At 37.6% G+C, this 14,104-nt stretch overlaps 1 protein-coding gene across 7 annotated transcripts; it reads right to left on the reverse strand.

The window, feature by feature from the left end:
• Nucleotides 1–1,502: 1,502 nt before the first annotated feature.
• On the reverse strand, nt 1,503–13,733 carry mag (myelin associated glycoprotein). 7 transcript variants are annotated; one of them, XM_032557670.1, is made up of 11 exons: nt 13,631–13,733; nt 11,605–11,680; nt 11,132–11,500; nt 10,755–11,051; nt 10,388–10,645; nt 8,687–8,947; nt 8,148–8,456; nt 5,759–5,858; nt 5,057–5,153; nt 4,740–4,793; nt 1,503–4,471 (listed from the first exon to the last, which is right to left on the reverse strand). In XM_032557670.1, the coding sequence occupies exons 2-11, from the start codon at nt 11,648–11,650 to the stop codon at nt 4,313–4,315; spliced, it is 1,950 nt and encodes a 649-aa protein (XP_032413561.1). In that variant the 5' UTR covers nt 11,651–11,680; nt 13,631–13,733; the 3' UTR covers nt 1,503–4,312. The 7 variants fall into 7 exon arrangements, 5 of the variants coding, with proteins under 5 accessions (XP_032413561.1, XP_032413562.1, XP_032413563.1 ...); XR_004338633.1 differs by lacking the exon at nt 5,057–5,153 and adding an exon at nt 7,390–7,441 and having other exon boundaries at nt 4,413–4,471; XR_004338631.1 differs by lacking the exon at nt 1,503–4,471 and adding an exon at nt 7,390–7,441 and having other exon boundaries at nt 4,734–4,793.
• Between the last annotated feature and the right edge of the window lie 371 nt (nt 13,734–14,104).

Consider the following 14,104-nt stretch of genomic DNA (forward strand, 5'->3'; position numbering starts at 1 on the left):
CTGATATTTGCATGCCCTCTTTTAAATAAAGGAAGTGTGTTAAACAACAAAGGACTGACGCAAAACCTTTATCTCTTCATCACTTCCCCATTTTAACCACAATTCAGTATCTTGTGAGGAACTTAAGGGTATTTGAATTGTATGCTAAGGACTGTGTGACTGTTTGTTATAGCTATGCATTTATTATATGTCAATAATGCTTTTGCACTGGCCTGTATACTGATATCAGTCAGGGATTCCTCACTAGTTTAGATCACTGAAGCTTGTTTTTTACTGCAAATGTGCAAATCTTAGTCCATCACTTGCTCCCCAAAACCATCAGTAAGTTATATGCTTTACAATTCCACAGATTAGAAAGCAGGTTAAGCTGCAGCATGCCCCTGTACCTTTACTTTGCAATGTTGGCCTTATTGTATTAAATGCTGATATATATACTAACATGATTTTAAAACTGCTATGTAATTGGGTTTTCTTTTTGTTTGTTTTTAACTAGTCTGCCTTCTTCTGGTCAAGGCTATATACAGTACTACACAAAATTAGTAGCGTTGGTTGTTAGCACTGTAGATTCACAAAAGTCATCTTATTAAAAACTATTTTGTGTGTTTCTATGTAAGCTTTACCTGCATAAGCATTTTTCTGCAGCTACCTCCAACGGTCCAAAACCATAAAATATGTGATAGGATAACCGGCCACTCAAGAGTGATTATGTAGTAAATCTATTGTGTGCCTGGAAATTGAATCATACATAACCAGCAAGCATAAACTGTTCACTGTCATCAACTTCTTCTTTTGCTACTTTGCTGAATGGCGTGGGTTTTCTCCAGATTCCAGTGCACAGTTCAAAAACATATCTAACTGTTAAGATATTTTGATGTAATCAAAGCTAATACAAATAAATGTGGGTCAGAATTGAGACACACCAATCCGGTTTTCTTTCGCCAAGATGGCACACAATTCAAGAGAGCAAAACTGCAAAGACAGAGACTGAATAATACAATCAAACTTATCACACTATAACTAATTATATTTTTCTGATATTGATTAGTAATAATCATAGGCCTTCAGAAATGGTTGCCACAAGAACAAAATTTGTATTGAATTAGAATCATTGAAACTTCAGTTGTATTTTGCTAGTGATATGTTCTTGGTTTTAATTTTACTTTCTGAGGTTTGAGAAATCATGTTGTCCTTTTGGCCCCTTTCTCCACTTAATTGCCATGATACTGCAGTGGCAGACATTTCACACTGGATGCCCTTCCTGACACACCCTACCCACATCCCAGTTCTCTGATTATCCCTGGGAATGGAAGGAGCAGGATTTGAACCCTGGTTTGTGACCAACCTACTCTAGCATCCAAGCCACTACTGCTTCCACTGAGAGATGACTCATGTAGAAGTACAAAAAATTTATTTTCTGTTTCATTCAACTAAAGAAAAAAAAACCTAAAACCAAAAATTACCATCATTTTGTTGTGTTTAAAAACAGCACACCAGACAATATATTGTTTTCTACCAATAATCCACTGTTGTTTTTTTGTTTATTTATTTATTTTTTGTCTTTTATTTGTATTTATTTGGAACAGAAGACAGATGAATTTTGAATTGCTTAAAATAAAACAGAGCAAACCATATAATAACAAAACTGTCATACCTTTGCAATCTCTCTGATAATTTGCAGAGAGATTGCAATTATTGATTTGAATTATTGTGTGAGAATATCAGAATTGTAGAAAAAAAACCGTAATGATAATAATGATCACAAAGTATTGGACAATTTAACTGTACAACACACTGTGACAAAGAATTAGGTGTATTTAATACTTGTATGAAAAAAATAAAAAATAAAATAAGAGGCATTGTAAGACTGCAAGCCAGCATATCTGGAACCCTCCATTACAGTAACAAGAACACTGTCTTAATAAAAGGCTGAATTAATTTGAATTGGTCAAAGCTGACAATGTTTGCATTCTGTAATAAACACAACTTTAAAAACATTTTTCTAATAGTTGTGCCATTCTTACCACACAGATTCTGCCCTCTCTTGATGTCAGACCATGTATTAGCAATTACCTTCTTTTTGTCATTATTTCTTTGACAAACATCCAAATAGGACAGCATATTTCAAGCTGGAATCTTGCATATAGATTTTTCACACTATATCTTTGTGTGGTACCTTTGTGATACCTTGGATAACCACCATTGTATTATTTAATAATTATGACAAGTGCATCCATTACTTTGAGGTGTTACAGAGGAAGTAAAGAGTCGACTTCCTTTGGAAATTTACAACTAGTAAGGCTTCATTTGGAATCACTTAGCAGCTGTTAAATGCTGTCTGTTTTGCATGACTATTGCAAAGAAAAAAAATCATGCCAACAGAATCCAAAACCTATGCAGCATGGGCAGATGTAGGTGTAATTTGGAGGTGTGTCCTTATCGATCATTTAGGGAGCCAGCTTCTATGTATAGTAGGTTATATTCTGGAGTGGTATTTATGGAGGAGGAAAACTGGATTATTTGTTATAGGTGGTCAGGAAGATTCTTTTAGTTTTAACAGTGGGGGAACCTGAAGCAGAAAACTGACATTACAGAGTATTTCGATAATATGATAGAAATCCTGCCTGAGTGTGGTTAGGAAATATCCTTGACAAGACAAGACCGCTTGAGATAACAAAGACATGCAGGTACACACCAACCCAGCTGGATGGATGCCACCCCATTCCTTCGTGCCCAAAGATGGGTTATGATATATTGCTACGACAAATTTGTGTGCATACACCAATCAGTCAAGGAACTCTCAAGGTTCATGCAAGTCCACAGCAGTCAATCCTGGCACTTATTCTGGCTGACTTTCAAAGTCACAGTATGGTCTTTATCCAATGAGAAGAGTGCCTATATATCACAGCATATATCACAACCCTAAATTTATTGTACATTAGGGAGTTTAATAAAACTGAGGTCTTAATAAATATTTTAAGCTAGTTGATTTTAATTTGAAATCAGTGAAATTAAGCAGGCAGTTTCCTTCTGAATTTTCTGATTTGACTAGTTAAGTTCAATATTATTTAATATTTGAAGCCTATATTAAGACAGTGTTTATCCAAACTGGCTCTTGAAATGTGTAGCGAGACTGCTTTTAAATGTGTCAAACTGGTGAAACACTCATGCAAAATATGTTGTAAACACACTGCCATCATCTTCTTCATAAATATACATCAATTTTATTTATTATAAGACATCATTATCAAGTTAGACTATTAGTGTGCTTTAATATTACACCACAGGTTCATCAAATGTATTTGAGCAGCACAACCAGTTGACGAGTTGGCATTACTTTTTTCATTCATAAGTTTGATGCAATCCTGTGGGAAGTTAACAGATACCCCACAGATCACAGACATCTGATCTTTCGGCACAATTTCAACACACACGCATACAAACACACACATTGTCTAGAAGAGATAACACTTTGGCCCCACACACATTTATATGTTGTGCTTTAGGTTTGTATTTTCTAGAATGTGTGAGAAAACATTGTTTGGAGAAGAAAATAGACATTTTGCACTTGCCACAATAAGCGAAAATTGATATAAATTAAGGGAAAATGCTTGAAATGAATTGTGGCAGTTTTTGTAAGTGGGTGGCATGTCACTTAATCTTTCAAATTGCTGTCAAACGTAAGTGACACCTTTCTGTTTCCTGTGTCTACTGAGTTCCACAACATATCAAATACAGTAATGATGAGGCAAGATACCAAGCTATATAACTCTGTTGTGCCTCGATACATTTATGTGCTTAAGATGTAATGAACCAGAACCAGAAAAGAGAGAATTTAATCCCTGTTCAGAAAACTGAAGAAAAACACAGTAACTCCTTGCCCTGATGCTTCGACCGGCAGCAGACGCAGTGACAATAGTCAGACAGATCAAATAATGAGGCTGATGAGACACGGATAACTACAAGAATAAAAAAATATGAAATGATGTAGAAACAATGTACAACAGTTGAATCTTGTAATTAAAATAATGTATGATTTTGTCCTGTGAGTCCGGCTCCATCCTGGAAAACTGGCAGTTTTGAGTGGCGTATAAAAAGGATATTGCATAAAGAAAGGGGCACCTCAAAGCGAGAGGCCACTGTCAGGGAGTTGTACATTATAAATTATACATAAGGATAAAAAATGAAACAGTGAGTCACCATAAACAGGGAGAAATCCAGTGAAGGAGTTAATAAAAGTTTTTGTTGAAGATGTATGTAACTCGTGGCTGCCACTGCGTCTCGCATAGCCGAGGGATCAGGGAAGGATCGCGATTCATTTGGCTTTGATTTCTGTGTAGTTGCTGCCGTCATCTCCCCTCCCGGATGCCCCCTCCCTGGGCCTGGCGCCAATAAACTCCAGAGAAGCGTAATTCAGCTCTTGCCTCTCCAGTCCTGCCACAGAGCCCACAGGTTGGTAATCCCCGTCTTCTCCCTGCAGACAGGAGGAGTATTCACCACCACTAACTATCAAGATCCAAGGCATGAACAAAAATCAGTTAGGAGTTACTGGTTTGACATAATGACAATAGGACTGGCGATGTTTGGTGTTAATCTTGCGGTTTGTGTTACAAATGAGAAAGCCATGCAGAAGGCCTTTTCGGAAACAAATTAAAGTGAACAGAAAAGAGAAGCTGATATGCAAGGGGATGCATCTGTCTCTGTGGCTTGTGTTTTAATAGGGATTCGTTTAGGAACCTTACCGTAGTCTCCTCTAGAATGGAGTTAAACTTTGAGCCCAACAGCTCTGTCTTAAGCTGTGCAAGAGTTAGGGGAGAGAAAAAACAGACAGAAAATGCAGAGAAGCGATGAAAGCAGGAGAAAAACAGTGTTTCGAAAGGTCATTGTTGGAGTTATTAGACTGCTAGTGGGAGAGATTACTTCATGACCTCTTTTCAGAGCTTAAAATGGGGTCTCATACTATTTTCATTACACAAAATGTTAACCCCAAACATTCTGAGAATGGTCGTTCAACCCCTCCGTATTTATAATCTGAATTATTGACATCATTATGTCTCACCACTTTCTTCCTCAGATTTTGTTTGTCCTTCTTGACTGCGCTGTAGTACAAAGCTGGGTTCTCCAGGACCACGTCCTGCCTAGGGTTGCCATTCTCTCTGGGGGACGGAGTCACATAATCAGACTCGGTCTCAACTGCCAGTAAAGCTGGGCGACACGCCAAGCCTGGGCATCCATTTTAAAACAAGCTGCTTAAGGTTATGCTGGAGGCCGTCTTTGGCTGTGAGTGACGTGGTTATTTGATGGGTTTAGTCGCTGAGATCGCTGTTCTACTGAAGAAAGCTTGCAAATTTGAGGATCGAATGAGGCCTTGGGACTAAATTAAAGCACCTTGGTTAAGAGGGCTACCTGGGTTGTATTTAGAACAGCAGGTCAAGGATACGGAAGCAATGTCAGAGCAGAGAATCATGCCTGCAAAATATAAGGTTAGTCCAGCTTGCTTACTACCCCACAAGGCAGCCAGTGTGAATTTGCAAAGATTTCATCTCAGTTTTGTTGTAGCAAATAAACTGAAATTGCTTTAGACAGAAGATTCTCACGTCCACATCAGTCCCACATTCACTCAAATACAATCTGCATACATGTGTTTTAGAATGGATGACTAGGCTTAAGTGTTTCCAAGGATCTCATAAAATTCTTAGAAAGCAAAACAAAGACTTCCGTCTAACATTGTCTTCTCCATTAGTTTGTTGTTTATACTCACTTCTTGTTATTCTGGCCCACATATCTCACTGCTGCAATAATGAAGGCAATGACTGCAACTCCTCCAATGGTGCCAACTATAACTGCCATCATGTACTTTTCTAAAAACACAAAGGTGATGGACTGTAAACTGACAGTAACATTTGCACAAATATTGCACAGATAATGTTAAGCCCAAAATTATCCATACCCCTGGACTATTTTGAATATTTAAGACTTTTTTTTATTTTTATTAAACCAATAAGTTTGTTGAATACTAAATCTGCAATGGGGTATAAATATATTTTGGCTCAACTGTAGAAAAGGTGTTCAACCAGCGATCATAATGTAGACACGCTACAGTAAATGCACAAATATTGTACAAACTATATTTCTCATAAAAGCTTTACTTAAGCAAATATAACCCGATTAGTCAGTCATAAAGGTCATTTAGTTCTTTGCTTTTCAGTGTGAAAATAATAATGCAAATAAGCTGGAATGATCTGTTCCTACTTCTCTTTTAGACATAGTGAACTTCCTAAACATTGAATCTGGAAATGTCTTTGTGTTTACAATCAACATGTTGAAAACCTTCTCAAAAAGCTACTGTTCATTTACAGTCTTTTATTGTTAGAGTACTTCTGCAAGTGATGGAAGGCTTGCATAAATCACTTCTTTATTGAAAAATAAAAAGTTGCTATGTTATCTGAGCTAAAAGGAGGTATAATCCAGTTTTAAACTAAATGTAAAGGGCCAACAAGCTCAGCCCTAATAATATCACCACATACCAGGAACAATGTCTCCACTCTGTTTTCCTCCTATTTTGTCCCTTGTGGTCATCACTGTTTCAGCACAGATTCTTCTATTTTCTCATTTTTGACTCAATCTCATGTAATTTTCATTTAAAAAATATTCACAGTCTTTGACATTTTTTCTTTTGATTCACTGGCCCAGGCTCGATGCTTTATCAGAGTCAGTGATTGTCATGTTCTGATTTCCTTAACATACCCATAGCTTGAAACCAGACTGCACAGTTAGTTGCACTGTTGCTTTGCAGCCAGAAAGTCCAGGGCTCAAATTGTAGCCTGGGCGCTCTCTGCATGCAGTTTGCATGTTCTCGTTGTCTTCTCTGCAGATTCTCTGGCTCCCTCTCACAGTCCAAAAACATAACTGCTTGGTCAACTGGTCTCTGTAAATTATCCTCAGGTATGAATGAGTCCGTGTAGGCATTTAGAAAACTCCCAGGAGGAAGATTATTGGAATACAATAGATTTGGGTATATTGGGATGTATCACATCCTAAAAACAGTAGATGTTATGTTACTGAAGCAGGAGAAATAATGCTTTATTTGGGATTTATTTTTGTTGTAGATCAATACAGATTTAATTTACTGGAGCAGAACAGAGTGGGTGTGATTAATTACAGTCCCTGAGCCTGTTGTAATGAAGGGCCAACATCAGCAGACTTTGTAAGTGATCCAAGAAATCAATACAAATCCGGCGCTCAGATCTGAATAACTATGCCAGATTTTTAGAATCATTAAAGCCATCTTAAAACTTTCACTAGGTTGGATAGGACATATTGTGCACTGCAATGTATGTGCTGTGCTCATGTCATGCAACAATCAAAATACCAGACAAATGAGGTACTAACCTGGGTGATTGTACAAACACTCCAAAAAGGTAACTGTTAAGGAAATGGCCAGCTGTAGGATAGCAGATATGAAAAGGGTTGCATTGTGATTTTTTATTTTTTTCCATCAGCTTTATACCAATGTGAGAGCGTTAAAGGGAAAATTTATTTTGGGGAGAATCCGAGAGTCAAGTTGTAGAAGGAATCTCCAAAGAATTATGCATATCATCCCTACTTATACATTACAGAAAATACAAACGCCTGCAACATCTGGTTTCAGTTATTACTCAAAAACCATCTGCAATCCTAAGAGCATATCTCCTTTAGCATTCCAAAGGTGTGCCTGTTGTCATAAGAACTTTGTACTCCACAGTCGACCTTAGACAAACAGGAACTTTGTCAAAAGGGGGTGTGGAGTGTTAATGACAAAAAGTCGTATCTCCTAGAAAAAGTCTGACATCTATCATTTCTTCAAACACATAATCTCAGGCTCTAAACAAGATGAAACTATATTAGAAATCTGTCACTTATATAAGTGGAAGGCAGCTCACTGAAAGTGTTTTTTGCTAAAATATACAAATTATTTTCTCCACTCCTCCCTGTTAAAATAAACAGGTTTTAGTTTTATTTGCTTAAAACGCGTTAACCATCTGGTTTTGCTGTAAAAAAAAAAATCATATTTCATGTTGTTTCACATTAAAATCAAACTCTTGAAACTGTGTTGGAAAAAAGAAAGGACATGAAAACAGTCAAAGCAAAGATAAACTCTTTGAACTCACTTTCTTGTTGGAGCTCCAAAAGGACGCTCTCCCTCCCATAGATGTTGTACATGCTGCAGTGGACGTTCACGGCCGGCCCATTGTTGTCGGCCCGCTCACCTTTCTCCCGTAGTTTGATCATCGCAGTGGATGTGTGACCGTCCGTGTGAGTATAGAAGTTGAACCGACCGTCGGTTTCGTTGATGGTGATGTTGAGATCAGGGAGGTAAAACTCAATCGTGGGTTCAGGGTTTCCCACAGCCACACAAACACACTGGACGCCCTCCCTCACTACTGTGCACTTTGACTCCTCCAGAAACACAGGGGCATCTGTTAAAAAAGGACAAACAGATATATGAGTTGATAAACAGAACATGCCTGTAAAATATTTTAATACTATCGACATGTTGTCAATAAAGTCACCTTCTAATCACTGTAGGATAGATGAAAAGATAGAGACAATTAAAAGTTTCTACAATCGCCATTACAATATTCCATTTCTATAAATATACTACCATAAATTTGTCAATGAGAATAATCCAGGACAGTGAGGCACTCACATTCCACAGTGATATTGAGGGAAGCGCTGGTTCGTCCATGCTCATTCTCTGCCAAGCAGCGATACTGTCCTGTTTGCTGAGGCGTGATATCCATGATCTCCAGCACAGAGAGCTCGCCAGCAGTTATGGAGCCTGCCAGCTCCCCATCCTTCAGCCAGGTCAGGGTTGGAGCCGGGCTCCCCATGGTGTTACAGTGCAGGGCCAGCGAGGAGCCCTGAACTACTGTCATGGAGTCATTCACAACAGGTTCACGAGGAGGGTCTGTAAAAAAAACAAACAAAAAAAAACAGGGAGAATTATTATTAGAGTTTGTTTTTATCTGCTTTTTATCGGATTTTGAAAAAAAAAAACATTTTATTGCTGATTGTTAAGAATGTTCTCACAGTAACAACATATATTAAAATCTGACAGTAGTTTATTGTCTTGTTATGAGGCGATTGATAAGCCAGTAAAAAGCTGAAAATCAATGCTATGACAACAAAACATCTCAGGCATTTCAGTAGAACAGATAATATCAAGTCACAAAAAGTATTTAATACCTCCATAAATCTCTTGTCTAAATACACTTTATCTGTTTAAAAAGAAGATCTAATTACTCAAAAGCTTTACTACAGTTCTAAAGTTCACTTTCAGTTTTAAAACTACTAATGTAGGGGAGTGAGTTGATTCCCAGGAATAAAATTCAATTTAAAATTTGTCACTGAAAGAATAGTTTTAAAGACTGTATTTTAAAGGAATAGTTCAGAATTTTATTAAGTATGGCTCTGTTCAAAGACTGTAAGATCATAATATCTCATTTGTATTAAATAACTCTCTTCAGACATCTACTTAGTACAAATTATTTGGTCCTAGAGGCAAAAGCTAATGGTAATTAAACAAGGATCCCAGACCAGAGCATTTTAAAACAATCTCAAAAACAAAACTTCCTTTTATCCAATTGTTATTTAAACACCTTGCAATTATCACCAGTGTGTTGGCCAACTATTTCCACAAAAATATAAAGGGTTAATGGAGTTAAGCAGTGGTGCATCACCAGTAATCTTACTTTTAGAAACATATATGAAAAACAGAACATGCAGTGCTTTCAGTCAATTAAACTGATGCAAAAGTAAGATATAAAAAGGTAATTATTTAGTGGTTTAGATTATTGCTATTTTATTGATTTTAACACTGCAGTCCATTTATATGGGGTAGTTATAATGATCTAAAACAATTTACATGTTTCGTCTTTTGCATGTGTTTCACACAAGAAGATCACGTGGGGCGCAGTGCCTCTTGTCTCTATTTAAAGTTAAAATAAACATCACATTTTGTTTAAATAACCAGCTAGTGAATAGTTGACTATGATTTAAAAACAAGGCATCCACAAAAAAACAACATGCTGTTTTTGATATTTGAGTGTTTTTAAGAAGCAAAGTGTGAATTTTAGAGTAGGACCTATTTAGATTAGCCAATACTTTTATCCTGCAGGACAAGCTAATCTGAATAACAAGTGCATAAAGGCATCAAAAGAGTTTTCTACTGCAGGTTAGATATTAACTTCTTATAACTTTTGAACCAAACCTCACTTCAAGCATCCAAAAACTGTCTTTTTTTTCTCTGTATACTAGAAAACATCCCTTGCTAAGACCATAAACTGCAGACATTGGAAGGAAAAAGAACAATTGTTCTCTGGAGCTCATTTTCAGTCACCAGACTTACATTTCACAGCGAGGTACAGTGATGTGTTCATAATGCCATAGCCATTGTCTCCAACGCAGGTGTAAATCCCCTCATTTTCAGGCGTCACATCATCAAGGGAGATAGAGATGTTGGATGCTGTGTCCCATAGCACCTCCTGGCCTTCGAACAGCCAGGCGACACGGGGAGAAGGGTTGCTGTCCACTTCACAGTGCAGTGTCACAGAGCTGCCCTCCATCACTTCAGAGGATACATTCACCCACACTGATCGTGGAGAATCTAAAAGGTAACGAAAAAATTTGGTCTTTGTTTCTTGGCACTCACGTTTTCAGATGCCACATCCAAAAAGGAGACCCACACATCACCCCAACGGTTTCAATGCACTTACACTTGACATCTAATGAGATGAGCCTCTCATAGACCAGTGTGGTGTTGGGGAAGTAGACCCTGCATCCCAGCAGCTGGCCATTGTGCATAGGTCTGGGTGTGAAGGTGAGGGTGTTAGAGATTACTGCTGTATTGCTCTCCTCCGTGTATTCAGCGCTAAACACCGGATCAGGCAGGTAGTCGGTGTACATCCACTGGATCTCTGGAGTCATGTCTGGGCAGTTATCAGGAGCGTAGCACGTCAGCTCCAGGCTCTCATCACTAACAATGTCCTCTGGTACGTCAATGTTGGGCTGATCTGCAGAACAGAGCATAATCATCCTCAGTTTAAGTTTGTCTAGGTTACTAATGAGAATATTTGCTTTATTGTTGGCTCACCTAAAACTTTGAGCTCAGCATAGTCTGGGTAGGAATATTTGTTGGCTCCACCAACGTCCGCACGGAAGTAGTATCTACCTGAGTGCTCTGTGCCAACATTGCCAATAAGCAATGTGCAGTTTCTCTGGTTGAGGTCACCCAAAAGCTTGGTGCGGCCCTTGTAGCTCTCGTGCACAACGTCTGTGAGCGATTTAAAGACTACAGGAGGGAACAGTTGCGGATAGGGCTGGCCAAAATACCAAATACCATGAACACCCCGGGCGGGCCTGATTCCAGATGGGTACATGAAACTGCATGGGATGACCACACAGGAGTTTGTCATGGCTGAGATGTCCCGAGGTAACCAAATATTCCACTGACAGTTGGCATCTGTACAAGTAGAGGGAAACAGACTCAAAGTTGATGTCCATTATTTCAAAGTAGAAGAAAAATCATGTGATTTCATTGATTATGAAAACACAGAAATGTATTACCACTGATAATTAACAGCAGAGGTATGAGCAGCTCCAAACACCACATTGTCTTGGCTTAGCACTGGACCATAGACTTCTAAAAGAAACAAACACACATTCAGTTAGAGGACAGCAGGAGGGGAAAAACTCTATATAATGTGTATGCTTGGATTATACCAATGCTGATCAGATAAACTAATGACTATTTTACCCACATTAAAAGATTTACTTACCAGTTTGGTCTATTTGTTTTTTTATTACTGGAATAATCTAAAACCTTTATTTTAAATATGTGGAAAATATATTTTGATCAAATTTTGCTAACCCTTGACTAAAGTGTAGTGAAGTATCTAAAACACTTTCTGTCAAAATGAGTGAAGCACTCTTAACAAACATGTTTTGGGTACTCTCAGTGAAGAATCCATCAGCTCTTTTGACACTTTGGCACTTATGATGGAAATGTAGAGGCAGAAACATTTGTGTGACAATAACAAAATGATGATGATCCTCCAATTTGCCTGATCCTCCAATAGCTGATGTTTGAAACATATTTTTCTAAACACTTGAGATAAAGTCATTTTATATTAACAGCTGAAATGTTAAACATGACAAAAGTTTTTTTTACATTATTTAAACTAATACAATTTTATGTTCTATTCTAGGAGTGCACCAGTTGCAGTTTTCTGGCCTATCACCTATTACCGATCTTTTAAGCTTAACCTGACGATTCTGATGGTGGCTGATACCAGTTTTTTTGTCTGAAATGTTGTTCATTATAGCGAGAAAGTTGTTGAGTTGGCAACACTGGGGTCACTATTGTTAAATGTAAACGTGCAGACATAACGTGGTGGGCCGGTCTGTCAATCAAAGCTTTCTCACCGAAGAGCAAAAGTCTAAAGTGTTTGATTCTTACACATTTGCCAAGTTAGATCAGATTGGTGGATAAGATTGGCTTCATATGTAAAAATCGGCCGATCACAGATGTCCCAAAATTAAGGAAATCGGCACCAATAAATCGGTGTACCCCTATTATATTCCCAAGTTGCAAAAGTAAACATTATTGTGCCTCTAAGAATTGCACAATATTATTACTATGAAGCCATAAGGACAAATACACTGACTCTGAAAACAGTTCATACCTCAGTTTTATGTGACTAAAATTTATTTTATCATAAATAACTTCACAATGTATTCCACATTTGATTTTTATATTTCTTACAAATTAACTGAAAAACAAACCATTTTCTTATGGAGAAAGCAATACAATAACCTGGTTGCATAAATGTGTAAATCTTTTAACTACTTACCTGATTCAGAGTTTTTGAGTTCACACCTGCCACCAGTTAAAGTAAATCTGATGAACAGTAAGTAAAGGTCAGCTGTCCTGGTAGGATTTTACTGACATTTGCTCATTCACACCCTTCAGCTAAAGTCATAGCAAAAGTGGTTACAAGTAATGAAAAGAATTTCATTTCTTGAATTTTTCAATTTCAGTTCTTAATGTTGATGTCTCATTTGCACATCACAAAAACCTTGTATTTATTCACATGCTTTGGGAATCCACTTTAGTTGCCAGAGTAAAACAGATAAAATAATGAATCTGTTTCTTCTCATCAGACCATCATGTATCAACATTCCACACAAAAACAAATAATTCATAATTATTTCACAGAGTGGATGTCATGTCACTGTATAGGAAAGGAACAATGACATTTCTAGAGCAAATCTTTAAGATTTTGTAAAATTGTATTAATATATTTTCTAAGTTTTATTAAGCACCAGATTACTCTTTACCAAAGGACTGCTTAAAGTATTCAGCATTATTAAAAGTTTTTATCCATCAGTTTAACTAACTCCAGTGGTACTTGTATTAATCTTACTTTACTCTAAATCCACTCATTAAAATTAATAAAAACTTGCACTGACAGACTGCCATGGTCATAACTTCAATTGTGAGATGTAATAAAAATTAAAAACATATATTTTAAGAGTCATTTTTGTGCCTTTGGACACTGATTTGTAACTAGCAAAGTGAGGTAGGTTTTACCTTGAAATGCTGATAGTTCACAACAGACTGAATGACTGCAGCTTATCGACAGCTCCACTAGAGGGTGTTTACTCACACCCAGACAGCTTGACAACCCAGTTCTCTACAAGAAAGAAACAACAAAAAAAAAACATTACAACTCCCATCACCATGATCTGGCGATTGCATCAGACTCACTCTGACACAGAGTAAGGCCCATAAACGCAGCGTCAGTGGGCACCTGCTTGCTCCCCCTCTCATTATGGTGGCCATACGTAAGACCTCACGATGAATGACCCTCACTGTTGGTTGAGTTCTGACATGAAGCCAAACACCAGTCACCACACATCATGTCATCAGTAGATTACTGATGCTATTTGTGCTGTGCTAGAATTAAATCAGGAGTGAGGGAGCGAGGGAGGGAGTTATAACACTACACACTGATGACAACGTGGGTGTAAACAAGTCTCACTGGATACATTAGAAAGTCAGTAC

This window comes from Xiphophorus hellerii, chromosome 3 (assembly GCF_003331165.1).
Source record: "Xiphophorus hellerii strain 12219 chromosome 3, Xiphophorus_hellerii-4.1, whole genome shotgun sequence".
Classification (NCBI taxonomy): domain Eukaryota; kingdom Metazoa; phylum Chordata; class Actinopteri; order Cyprinodontiformes; family Poeciliidae; genus Xiphophorus; species Xiphophorus hellerii.